Source organism: Colletotrichum phormii (genome assembly GCF_030913505.1).
Source record: "Colletotrichum phormii strain CBS 102054 chromosome Unknown BDP81scaffold_4, whole genome shotgun sequence".
Lineage (NCBI taxonomy): Eukaryota > Fungi > Ascomycota > Sordariomycetes > Glomerellales > Glomerellaceae > Colletotrichum > Colletotrichum phormii.
The window spans coordinates 1,298,840-1,310,392 of NW_026851446.1; the positions used below are offsets into that span (position 1 = coordinate 1,298,840).

Genomic DNA, 11,553 nt, shown 5'->3' on the forward strand with positions numbered 1-11,553 from the left:
GGCTGCTCGCAGCAAGGGTAAGAGGTCGGAGAGTTGGAAGGTGTTCGTGCTAGTTAGCCTCGGACTCGAGCGACGGGCGAGGCGGACACTGTTTGTCTTAAGATCCGTGATGACGAGGGGGAGGGGAACCCGATCAGTCGTGAGTTCTATGAACCCTCTCAAGGCAACGATATCATGCGCAAAATGGATAATCAGTCGCATCTCCAAAGGTGCCTTTGCCTTGTTGGATGACTCTAGTGTAGAGTTGCAGTGTCCGAGCGAAGGTGGCTGGGGAATGCCCGCAGATCTATCGACTGATGGCGACTGTCAAAAGACGGCAGGCTGCGGCTCATTGACTAGGGCCCCGTCTGGAATGAGCAACGCCTACCCAGACCGGCAGGGAGGAATTTCTGCTTAGGTGACGAAATTGAAGTCGAAGCCGAAACGGAGTGCAGAAGATCGAATAGGAACACCAGCCGATTTAGCGTTTCCGGGAGGATTGTCAAGGCTGCTTCGTCTTGGACGGCAAATCAGCTCTTTTTCGCTCGCCAGCCGTTGATGATGGACTATTACTGCACTGCCAACCTAGTCGCAAGTTGATGCTAGGCAGTGCAGAGAGAAAGAGGTGGGTTGAGTTGGTGGGTGGTATGGATGCCGAAAGTTGGCGCAAGCTGCTTGTAGGCGCATACGAACAGTCGAGAACCCAGAGGCTAATAGAATCAGGTTGAGAGCGCAACGACGAAGTGTGGTGGTGTGGTGTGGAAGTAATGAGCGTGCTTGACTGGCGTCGTAGTCATCATCCGCATCAGCTGTTATTTGGGCGCGGCTTTGTCCATGTCAGGATGTCGTTGAGAAGCTCTGCTTCTGTCGTTGTCGCCGTCGCTGCCGCTGATGCCTCTCGAAATCCCATACTACCCTATCTCGTCAGAGTTCCCGTCCCTGGGCTGGGCTGTCTCTTGCGGCTGGCTTCTTTCGTCTTCCCCGGCAGTGGCTTTGTCCCAGGCGCCTCTCGCGCCTCCCATTCCGTCGCCGCTTTCTTGCTTTTTCGTCGGCAACCAACCGCATCCTTCTTGGCCATTTTCCCTGCGCATGTCTCACCAGTCCCCCAAAGTGGAAGAGGTTCCATTTGGTTGGCCAACAAGCACACCAAGAGGGCCTCAACTGGGCCTCTTTCGATCGCATTCGAGTTCGAGAATGGGGGCCGTCTCTCGTAATAGCTAGCAGGTTGACTCTCACTGGAGGTATTCGTAGCCACCCATCATATCACATATGACTGCATACGCTGTACAGTAGGTAGGTAGGTAGGTCTGCGGTGCGGTGCGCTGCGTTGCGCACTCTCCCTCTGGTCTTCAATATGCAATCGACAGAGCATCCACCCTTGTCTCCCGCCCGTCCTGCACACATGCTTCGCTGCAGCACGGTCCCTCTGTCATGGTGCTAGTGGCCCAGAACTGGGCTGAGATGAGCCAGATGCAGCAGCGTTTCTCTGCGGAATGGGAGAGCGGCGTGCAGATGCACAAGCAGATGCAGTGCGATTCAAGGCTCTCCCTGGAGGTTGCGTCCGCTGGCCAATCCGGTGGCTCGACATGGAGCGCCTGACTCTGGGTCGCTGCTACTTGCAGGACGTCATTGTCGTGGTGTAGGCCGAAAGCATGATACTCCCTGCTTGGTCATAACAAGAGACGTAAGCTTAAATGAGAAATAAAGACGACCGTGAGGGTATTCGTCAGCACTAGCCAACAGTTGTGATTGTGCCTGCGAGTGTTGAGGTCAAGGTAGAGAAATAAGTACCGTGGAAAATGTTGCTGCCATCGCCAGTGACCAACTTCAGTCCAGCGTACAATCGGCAGCCCGAGGAAGGTGTGCTTGAATTGGGATGCGCCGGCCCCTCATTCCCTCCCCCACCAACTTCGGCGAGTGTTCCGTCAGCAGGCGCCGCTTCTTGTCCTTCCTTCCTCAAGTTTCCTACTCCTCCCCGCCTTCCCCGTCTCCGTCGCGAAGATTGGCAGTGCGTCATCCCATTCTCCCCTCAGAGAATGCGCGCCGTTTGCCTCAACATTGGAACATCGGACGTCTTTTTTGACGACAAAGACAGCAAAGAAAAAATGATCGACGTACGACCGAATAAGGATATCTGGGCATCCTAGTGCCCGCGACAAATTCGCAGCTCGTCGCCCTCATTGGCCGCAGCATTCCCAAGCCCAGTCCTCTGCCGACTTTGGCAGGAAACCACTGGATTCCTTCTGCGCCAATCATGGACCAAAACCGGCATCCGAGCCAGCACAGGGCACGGGTTCGTCACATTGTTCCGCTTGTCAGAGAGAGCCGCAGCAAAGGCAGCGCCGCATCTCAGTGGGCAATGGATTGAAGGCTGAATCTCCCATCCGCGGAATCCTGCGCGCGGGGCGGCGGCCCAATCTGTGACCCCAAGGCAAAGGATGTCGATGTATCTGTAGTGGGGCTGAAGCAGCAAAAATCTCAAGACGCATCAGCACTGTCGCTCGATAACGACAACGACAACAACGATGAGACCAAGTCGAATGAGAGTCGGATTGGATGAGTCGACGGATTGACTCTCACTTTACTGGGTCGCTGCGTTCGTCCACCGCCTCTTTATACTCACTGCCCACCTTGACCACTTCATCCGGCTTCAGCGACGTCTTTGCTGCACAATGAGCTGGCACCCTCCCACTGGAAGGCCCCACCCATGTACAACGCGTCCATGTAAATGGCTCCGCCGTTTCCAGATGACAGCAAACTACCCAGGCCGGCCGTAACTAGTAGTCGAGCATGTCCAAAGCTGGGTACGGCTACTACATGCTGGTTCTCCCATGCGACGGCATCGTTGCCACATTGTGAGGTCTGCATCACATCGCTAGGTTTCGTGCATCATGTTGCTTCAAACTACCCTTACCCTTTGGCTCCTACTCACATCTTCTTGGTAGCTAATCTTCGGGACACTAGCAACCCCGTCGGGCTGCGCAGGTTGCACGACTAGTTGACCATCGGATGAACATGGTCTAGTGACAACGCTCTAACTTGGAGAGGACGACTGGGTGGCTCTACTGTAGGTCAAGTTGTCGAATCTAATGCATTTTGACTGGATTCTGGCCGATACTCGATGCCATGTGGTTGTACTAAAGTGTATAGATTTTCACAGACTCACCGTCTCCGCATACCACCTGGCCCAGATAAGCCTCCGATTTAAACTGGCACTCTCAATGCTCAGGGGTGTTTCATATGTGGGATATAATAGAGACCAGGTGGATGCAAAGTGTCGGTGAGGGACAACCCAAAACTGAGTTTCCTGATTGCGATGAACCCCAGCTTACACATAAATTTGCCGATTGGTGCGCCCTTTTCGACCATGCTATCCCATAGTTACAATGTTGAAGTTGGCATGGCTCTTGCATTCCCTGGGTTGTACTTTGAAAAAATATCAAAGTCGTTATTCACGGTTTTCCAAGATACTCCAGCTTGCCTACATGCAGGTAATTGCGCTTTCCAGCACGAGAAACAAGCCAGCATGCATGCAACTTGTATAATTTCCAAGGCTTAGTGTGGAAAAAATCCACCAGAGAGCTTCACAGGAAAGAACACAACAAACACAATCAACGTCCTCTGGTGTTGGGTTTGAAATTGAAGCTAGGCGTGCTCTTCCGGAACACACACAGCAGCATTGGGCAATTGGGCAATCCATTTGCTGTAACTTCAGCGACGTGAGATTCAGCAACAAAAATAAGTACCTTTGTACCGGCCAGGGTTCGATGGTGGGGTTCATTTAGACACAGCCATTGGGCAGATCTCCCGCATGCTATTCCTGGGGAAGTCGCGATCGGATTCCAAAAGGCCAGACCTCGGGGCCCGGCGGTAGATATGATCCGAACAATTGGCACCGCCGGTCGGATCGGGGTGCTGGCCGTGATTGACAAATTGGCTTACAGCTGTCGGCGGCGCTCCCAGGCTCAACCACAGGGAAGTGGCTAGGCTCTTAGACCCCAAGCCCAAAGTGCGACTAGCTGAGTGGCTGCGCACCTTCGGAAACTGCTGTGAGATAATCCTCGCCAGTGTCCGCCGTCCTTTGCGACTGCGTTCTGGATTCACTTCACTTTTTTTTTTCCTTCTCCGGGCGCTCTGCCAGCCGAACCAACAATTCTTCTCTGGTATACCCTATTTTACGCAGGTCCTCAATAGCCCCAATTGTATCTCCGGCACGTCGAGCGACTGTCTGCAATGCCGAGAATCTCTGGCTCCAACTAGTAATCGCTTCACCACCCAACGCGCCGTTGCCTCAACTCGTCCCCCCGTTTTCTCTCTCTCGCCTTCCCGTTCCTTCTTTCCTTCCCCACCCAACACAACAGCTCTTGCCCCTACATGCGCACCGACCTGGCTGAATCGTAAATTCCTCCTTTCCAACCTCTCGATTTTCTCTGAGCAAACGCCGCAGCTCGAGGCTTTGGACGACACGAACCGCGAATACCGTTACACATCCCTCGTCTCGCGCAACTCGCCCTACCGAGGGTTCCCGCACTGGCTTGATGGAGGATGAAGCGCTGGCGACGGTGAAGATGGAGGAGGTAAAGATTGAGGATGGCGTCGCGCCCAACGGCGTCAACATGGAGCGAGACCCAAGCAGGACATCGTCGCAGAAGAAGAGCAACCAGGGGTCCCGCACCGCTAGCATGTCGCCCAGTGAGGGCATGGTCAATGGCGAAGGCATCTCGACGCCAGGAGGCGCACAGCGACCGAAACTTTCACGCAAAGCATCGCAGAAGCCCGTGAAGCGCGAGTCGCCTCTCTTCCACGACCTGCCAGACGTCACGGAGCAGTCGTGCAGCACCTTCCAGGTCATACCCGATTGTCTGTACGGTTCCAAGCACATGGGCTCAACCGACAACGATGCTCTCGACTGCGACTGCCGTTCCGAGTGGCGTAAGTTTCCCCGTCCTCTCTCGCTGCTGTGCGAAACCATCGCGAGCGGCCCCTGACTGAAAATTGCGTGTCTACAGACGAAGGAAAAAATTTATCCTGTGGCGAAGACTCCGACTGCATCAACAGGGCGACGAAGATGGAGTGCCTCGCTGGCGCTGGCAACTGCGGCGACGGCTGCCAGAATCAGAGATTTCAGCGGAAGCAGTTCGCCGACGTTTCAGTCATCAAGACGGAGAAGAAGGGCTTCGGCCTCCGCGCCAACGTCGATATGCAGGCTAACGACTTCATTTTCGAATACATTGGCGAGGTCATTAACGAGCCAACATTCCGACGACGGATGGTGCAGTACGATGATGAGGGTATCAAGCATTTTTACTTCATGTCGCTGACCAAGCACGAATTCGTCGATGCGACAAAGAAGGGCAACCTGGGCCGCTTTTGCAACCACTCATGCAACCCGAACTGCTACGTCGACAAATGGGTCGTTGGAGAAAAGCTGCGCATGGGCGTTTTCTCCTCCCGCAAAATCAAAGCCGGTGAGGAGTTGGTATTCAACTACAATGTTGACCGCTATGGAGCCGACCCCCAGCCCTGCTACTGTGGCGAGTCGAACTGCACTGGATTCATTGGCGGCAAGACCCAGACCGAGCGGGCGACCAAGTTGCCCCTTACCACAGTGGAGGCGCTCGGCATTGACGACGGTGACGCCTGGGACACAGCGGTGGCCAAGAAGCCGCGCAAAAAGAAACCCGAGGAAGATGACGAGGAGTACGTTAACAGCGTGCAGGCTAGAAGCCTCGACGACGATGATGCGCGCAAGGTCATGGCGACTCTGATGCAGTGCAAGGAGAAATGGATTGCTGTCAAGCTGTTGCAGCGCATTCAACAGTGTGAGGATGAGCGGGTGATCCATTCCGTCATGCGCATGCACGCCTATCAGATTCTCAAGACAACGCTCAACACCTTTATCGACGACCACAACGTCGTTCTTCAGGCTCTCGATATTCTCGACAAATTCCCGCGACTGACCCGAAACAAGATTGAGGGCTCCAAGATTGAAGCCACCATTGGTGTACTCAGTCAGTCAGAACATGAAGAGGTCAGCGCGAAGTCGAAGAAGCTGTTGGACGAATGGTCCAAATTGGAGCTCGGTTACCGCATTGGGAAGCGAAAGTTTGACCCCAACACATCTGCCACAAATTCCTTCCAAGAGAGGCGCAACATGGACCGCGAAGAGGACGTGACTGCGAAATCGACTCCCGACCCCCTTCAGAATGTCGAAATCCCCAAAGGACCTCGAAGCAACATTCCGCAACGGAACACACACTTCTTCAATGGTCCTCCTCGCCAAAGAAGACCCCAGAACTTCAATGGCCATGGAGCATTACCACTTGGATGGTTCACAGCAACGGATCAGCGCGGAAACACGTACTTTTACAGCAAGAACGGTGCTACAACTTGGCAACGTCCCACCAAGCCCGCTGACGCTCAAAAGTCGACACCCAAGGCGTTGCAAGAGCAGCAGCTGCTCAAGAATATCATTGACCAAGTCACGAAGGAGCAAACCCCCAGACCTTCGGCATCACAGACACCTCAACGCGCAGAGACTCCCGTTCAGGAGAATAAGCAGGAAAAGTGGCGCTCTCTTAGCATCGACAAACAGATGAAGATCTATGAGAATACGGTATGTTACTTCATTGGAGTTCCTGGCCATCTGCTAATCCATTCTGCAGCTCTTCCCCCACGTCAAGTATGTTGTCGATAAGTATAGACACAAGCTTCCCAAGGACGATCTCAAGCGACTCGGCAAGGATGTCTGCAAGAAACTTGTCTCATCAGACTACAAGCGCAATCGAATCCAAGACCCCACGACTCCACTTGATCAGAAGTCAGCCAGGAAGGTCAAGATCTACGTGAAGGATTTCTTGGACAAGGCCATTGTGAAGTTCAGACACATCGAAAAGGAGAAGGCGACTCCCGAAGGCGACCTGGACAAGTCAAAGGACTCTGTCGCTTCGACCAACAAGGAGATTGATTCACCAGCTGACGACGTTGTACTATCTGACAATGAGGAAGGCGGATCGATGGGTAGCCCTGAGCGCAAACGCAAGCGTGAGGAGGAGGCAGTTGAGTCACAAAGCCTGACTCCCTCGGACGAGCCATCCGTGAAGCGCTTAAGAGAGCTTGATGCGGATGGTGCAACACCTCCGCCTCCACCCCCGCCCCCTCCCGCTGACCCGGCACCCATTGCTACCCCTGAGGAGCCGCTATCAGAGGAGCAGCGGGCTCTGAAGGAGCAGGAGGAGGCTCTGATGCGAGAGAACGAGGAGTCAGAACGGCTAGAAGAGGAAGAGCTCACCAAGGCTATGGACATTGGAAGCGCCCTGAACGGTCATCCTCCGGTTAACGGGGGAGAGGCTGTGGATGAGTCCGCCATTGCTAATGCCGGCAATGAAGTGGCTCGGCAGCAAGAGGTTCTGGGCCACTAGACACGGTCACAACACGACGCCCACCTCAGGCTTGAGACGTAGTACTTGAGAGCAAGGGATTCCCAGAGTTGTGCGACATCTGATGGAGGGCAGGTGTCGACCGAGCGAACAAGCCGGAGTGAAGAGGCACCCGGCTTTGTATGTATAAGCAGGCACATTGCATTTTTCAACGTTCTGGAAGGGAATCAGCAGACCCCCACCCAAAGCAAACAAAGTATCTCTCTCGGATACTTCGATTTTGTTTAGGTGTTTTGTTACGATTATAATGTGGATATTTTCGGTCATGGAAAAGAAAACTGGTTGTGGCCAAGTGAAAGCTGTACCTAGGCCAATGTGTCCATTTTTTTTCTTTTTTCTTTCTAGGGGAATAGGGCGGCGGCATGGCATCCCCAACGGACAGGCATTGGGTTCTTTCAATAACATTTGGGCACCATGACATAAAAGTCACACAGCAGGCATTGGCGTTTTGTACAAAAAAAGAAAGGCAGATAACAAACATAGGTTGAACCAAGGTAGTACTGAACCATGGTAACAGTAATGGATGTGAAGATTCTATACTTTGCCAGTGCATGATATCTGTTCACCTTATCAAAGAGTTGGAGGAAGGAATCAAGTATCAGCATTACTTCTTCTCCCTTTTCGTCTTTCTCTTGTGAGCCCTTCAAAGTGCCTTGAGGATTTCCATTGTGCTTTTCTAAAACCAGATAACTTTTTTATGTTCCGAGGACCGACTCGACCATTCCGTGATGAACGCCGTGCTGCCTATTGCCTAGATGCGAAATTTCTGTACGGAAAAGTGGCAAATCCAATACCACACACATCCTCTCTCCGTGGACTTGGGCTTTCCAGCTCCCTATCTTGGGTATTTTATACTAAACAACCTTGGAGTCTGGGGGGGGTCGAGGGGGGGGGGGGTTGAGCTGGGTGGGAGAGAAAAGGGAGACCAAAAAATGAGCTGCCTGTGAGTTTATGTAGGGCCACCAAATTCGAACTCGCGTTCTCTGCCGATCCCAGGCATCACCTTCCTCCGCTAGGCCATATACACTTCAGGCGCTGCTAAGGCCTTCCTTCTGCACTCCCATCGCCCATGAGGAGATATGTAAGCCCTCCATCTCTTCACTGCCGAATATATGTGAGCAGTCAGTCCTTCCCGTCTGATCTTCCTTCGTTGGCTGGTTACTCCCCAACCCACCCCCCTGCTTCATTAGGATCAAAGTCCTCCACCTCGGAAACCTCAATCTCCTCCTCACTATCACTCTCCTCCCCGCCACGCTTCCTCTTCTTCTTGGAAGCAGGCGCCTCTTCCGGCGCCTCATCCTTGCGCATAAACACAAAACTCCGCGCCGCCCTCTCTTCGCCCTTCCACGCCGCCCCGCTCGCCTCCCCCGTCTTCTTCTCCCGTATCACCCCCGCCGTCCGGGCGTGCTTGTAGCCCGGGTACGCGTGCGAATAGAACCTGAAGCTCTCCAGCGCCTGCAAGCCTGCGTGGCGGCCGAGGTCCTTGACGTTCCAGAGGGTGTACGGGTCGCCTTCGAACAAGGTGACGACGATGGAGCCCTTGGGCGCCAGGCTGGGGAGGGCCGAGTTGAAGAAGGCGACGAGGAGCTCTTGGTTGTAGCGGACTTGGCGGTTGCGGTCGGTGGATTTGCCGCCGACGTGGGGGAAGTTGAAGAGGATGCGGTTGAAGATGCCGGTCTTTGTCGGGGCTGCCATGTGGTAGCCGCGGTGGTTCGAGGCGGATTTGCGGGTGAAGGGTTTCATGGTGCGGGCGTCGATGTTGTAGAGGATCTTGTTGTTGTTCTGGACGGGGGGTTTGTATTTCTCGTCGTCGTCCTCATCCTCGTCGATTTCCTCCTCCTCGTCCTCCTCCTCTTCTGCCTCTGGTGACTCGTCTCCATCGTCCTCCGCATCGCCATCGCCCTCGCCCTCGCCCTCGCTCTTTGCTGCTTTTGACTTGGTGGGTTTTGTCGTGGTGGCGGTCCCGTTGATCTGCGCAATGTTCTCCGAGGCGTGGGGATACTTCTCCAGCAGCTCCCGCTCGTTCTTCTCGAGGACCGTCGCTGTCAGGTTACGGCAGCCATGATGCGTCGCAAGACTCGCTGCGAAGCTGAGGTCGCCCTCGCCGATCAGCAGGATGGCGTCTTCCTTGGAGAAGGGGATCACGGGCTGCTGGTTCTGGTGGTACTGCTTTTGCACCTTCTTCTTCTTGGCGTCGCTCTCGATGGCGTGTGCGCTCTGCGAGTTCTTCTTCTTGTTGTTGTTCTTGCCGTTCTTGTTATTCTGCGGCGCACCGCCGCCAGTCTTCTTCTTCACGGTGTCCACGAAGTGGCTCTTGTGGTTGATCGCCCCGAGCTTGCGCTTCTTGGCCATGGCGGGCGACTGTAGTTAGGATGCTGGTGGCTCGGCGAGGGGTGGGGGGGGTATGCGGCGCAATAGGTAGGTATCGGGTCGCGGTCCGGGCCGTTTCGTGGTGGTCAGGTTAGATTTTGAGGTGACGTCCGGCGTACGGCGTGTATCGCGGTGCAAAGTGGGATGCGGTGGTCGGCGGTGGTGCTGTTGCTACCCGTGTCGGCGCCCGGGGGGTGGGAAGGGTGTGTAAGGTATGTACGCCACGCTCTGTTGTACCGCGACTGAGAAACTTTTTTTTTTTTGCTTCTTCCCTATCTGGGGCGCTTTCTGCCGTACCTTTTGACTTTTGCGACACTACGGCGGTGAGCAGGCATGAGCGCGCTCCGGCGGCTCGGGAATAGACGAGGTTCAGCCGTGGAACCCTCTCTTTTTTTTTTCAAGCTCGTCAAGTGTCAGTGGCCTCCTTAGAAACCGACCCCTGGTACGGGGGAGTGGATTGGGCGACACCGGATTATGGATAACCACAGGGGGCGGATGAGAAAGAGGGCGGCGGGAGACGGGACCTGGGAGGTATCCGGTACATTTGGTGTGCGGGAGCAAGTGTGCTGTCCACCTAGGCGCCAGGGGACTCGTGGGCATCCGTCCCCCCGGGCGTGCGTCGTGAGATGGACGGGACCTTCAAGTTTGCAGGCGCTGCAGGGAGGGTGAGCCGGATCTATTGAACTTGGGAGACCACTCTCGTCGTTTTCACGAAAGTTGTCGGGTGCTCTTTTTAGTACTAAGGACTGGCCCAAACCAATCTCAACGTGATCTATTGAACCCATCCATTGCTTTTGGATGCATATTGGTGTGAGGTGTCTGATTGTGGTTGTTGTTCGTCCCTTCTTCTTAGCGTGGCTCTTATTAGCTAAGTGGGCCGGTACTTGGGCGAATGAGGCTTACCTGGCACTCCCGAACCTTGAGCAACTGGCGACTTATTACTGTGTACGAACCAGGAATCGCAGACGTAAGGGAGGCGAGCATGCCAGGAGTGTGACTGTGTGCAACCCTCCAGCAACAGGTGCCATCATCTGCTGGTTGCCATAATATCGTAAGTAACGGAGCACGTATATTAGAACCGTGTGCTTGAATGTCTGGTCATTTGATTCCGCTTATTGTTGTTTCGAGCCCAGGATACTCGTCGGTGAGCCAGCTGTACCAGCCACGGAACAACACCACGCTGCACCTCACTGGGTCCTGGGAAAGAACTTGCACCCGTCCGGCTGGAGCTCGGGATCTGGTTCAACAACAGGCCCACCCGGACGGGACCAGGACCTGTAAAAGTCGCCCCGTCCGACAGGCTGTCCGACTCGTCCGAACAGCCTGAGGTACTTGGGGTTGAGAAGAAAATGTCTGCCTCATCACGGTCTGGTGGGACGAGAACGATACTCAAAAACGGTAACGCCGATATCAATGGAAGATACGTGAGTAAGCAAGGGGAGAGTGTCAAAAGACTGATTGCCATTAATTGCACTTCCATCAACGGCGGGGGTATTTGCTGAGTGACTTTGTCCTTCCAGAATATGAAGAGCAACTTGTATTTCTTGGATGAACAGGAAGGAAGCAGGCGCCATAGACAAGAAACGGGACAGGCCTCGTTGCTAGTAGCTTTAGGTCATCGTCATGATGGCGGACGCGCTTTGTGGCTGTTGTGAGTAGGACGACGCAGAGAAGCGCCAAAGAAGGAACGCCTTAGTCTACGTAAAATCAGGTACGTGGTTATATGCGTTTAACAGAGATAGTAGATAACAGGATAACAAGTACA

General features: G+C 54.3%; 6 protein-coding genes across 6 annotated transcripts; 2 read left to right on the top strand and 4 right to left on the bottom strand.

Annotated features, from left to right (window-relative positions):
- Window positions 1-4,547: 4,547 nt before the first annotated feature.
- Window positions 4,548-7,400, top strand: BDP81DRAFT_391108 (SET domain-containing protein; the record flags this gene model as incomplete). Its single annotated transcript, XM_060587510.1, has 3 exons — window positions 4,548-4,911; window positions 4,989-6,595; window positions 6,645-7,400. The coding sequence occupies 3 exons, from the start codon at window positions 4,548-4,550 to the stop codon at window positions 7,398-7,400; spliced, it is 2,727 nt and encodes a 908-aa protein (XP_060449002.1).
- Window positions 7,401-7,483: 83 nt separating this feature from the next.
- On the bottom strand, window positions 7,484-8,072 carry BDP81DRAFT_162802 (uncharacterized protein). Its single transcript, XM_060582056.1, has one exon. It carries the CDS (start codon window positions 7,969-7,971, stop codon window positions 7,567-7,569), a length of 405 nt encoding a protein of 134 aa, XP_060449003.1. The 5' UTR covers window positions 7,972-8,072; the 3' UTR covers window positions 7,484-7,566.
- Window positions 8,073-8,304: 232 nt separating this feature from the next.
- On the bottom strand, window positions 8,305-9,282 carry BDP81DRAFT_419968 (uncharacterized protein). The gene has a single exon (XM_060589810.1). It carries the CDS (start codon window positions 9,159-9,161, stop codon window positions 8,577-8,579), a length of 585 nt encoding a protein of 194 aa, XP_060449004.1. The 5' UTR covers window positions 9,162-9,282; the 3' UTR covers window positions 8,305-8,576.
- Window positions 9,185-9,955, top strand: BDP81DRAFT_419969 (uncharacterized protein). Its single transcript, XM_060589811.1, has one exon. It carries the CDS (start codon window positions 9,480-9,482, stop codon window positions 9,783-9,785), a length of 306 nt encoding a protein of 101 aa, XP_060449005.1. The 5' UTR covers window positions 9,185-9,479; the 3' UTR covers window positions 9,786-9,955.
- Window positions 9,938-10,607, bottom strand: BDP81DRAFT_419970 (uncharacterized protein). Its single transcript, XM_060589812.1, has one exon. It carries the CDS (start codon window positions 10,571-10,573, stop codon window positions 10,214-10,216), a length of 360 nt encoding a protein of 119 aa, XP_060449006.1. The 5' UTR covers window positions 10,574-10,607; the 3' UTR covers window positions 9,938-10,213.
- A 202-nt stretch (window positions 10,608-10,809) lies between these two features.
- Window positions 10,810-11,417, bottom strand: BDP81DRAFT_162820 (uncharacterized protein). The gene has a single exon (XM_060582057.1). It carries the CDS (start codon window positions 11,266-11,268, stop codon window positions 10,861-10,863), a length of 408 nt encoding a protein of 135 aa, XP_060449007.1. The 5' UTR covers window positions 11,269-11,417; the 3' UTR covers window positions 10,810-10,860.
- Window positions 11,418-11,553: the final 136 nt, after the last annotated feature.

Excerpts from the sequence above, each read along its gene's own strand:
- BDP81DRAFT_419969 (XM_060589811.1), top strand. The coding sequence starts at position 9,480 with ATGATGCGTCGCAAGACTCGCTGCGAAGCTGAGGTCGCCCTCGCCGAT.
- BDP81DRAFT_162820 (XM_060582057.1), bottom strand. The coding sequence starts at position 11,268 with ATGGAAGTGCAATTAATGGCAATCAGTCTTTTGACACTCTCCCCTTGC.
- BDP81DRAFT_162802 (XM_060582056.1), bottom strand. The coding sequence starts at position 7,971 with ATGCACTGGCAAAGTATAGAATCTTCACATCCATTACTGTTACCATGG.
- BDP81DRAFT_419970 (XM_060589812.1), bottom strand. The coding sequence starts at position 10,573 with ATGGGTTCAATAGATCACGTTGAGATTGGTTTGGGCCAGTCCTTAGTA.
- BDP81DRAFT_419968 (XM_060589810.1), bottom strand. The coding sequence starts at position 9,161 with ATGAAACCCTTCACCCGCAAATCCGCCTCGAACCACCGCGGCTACCAC.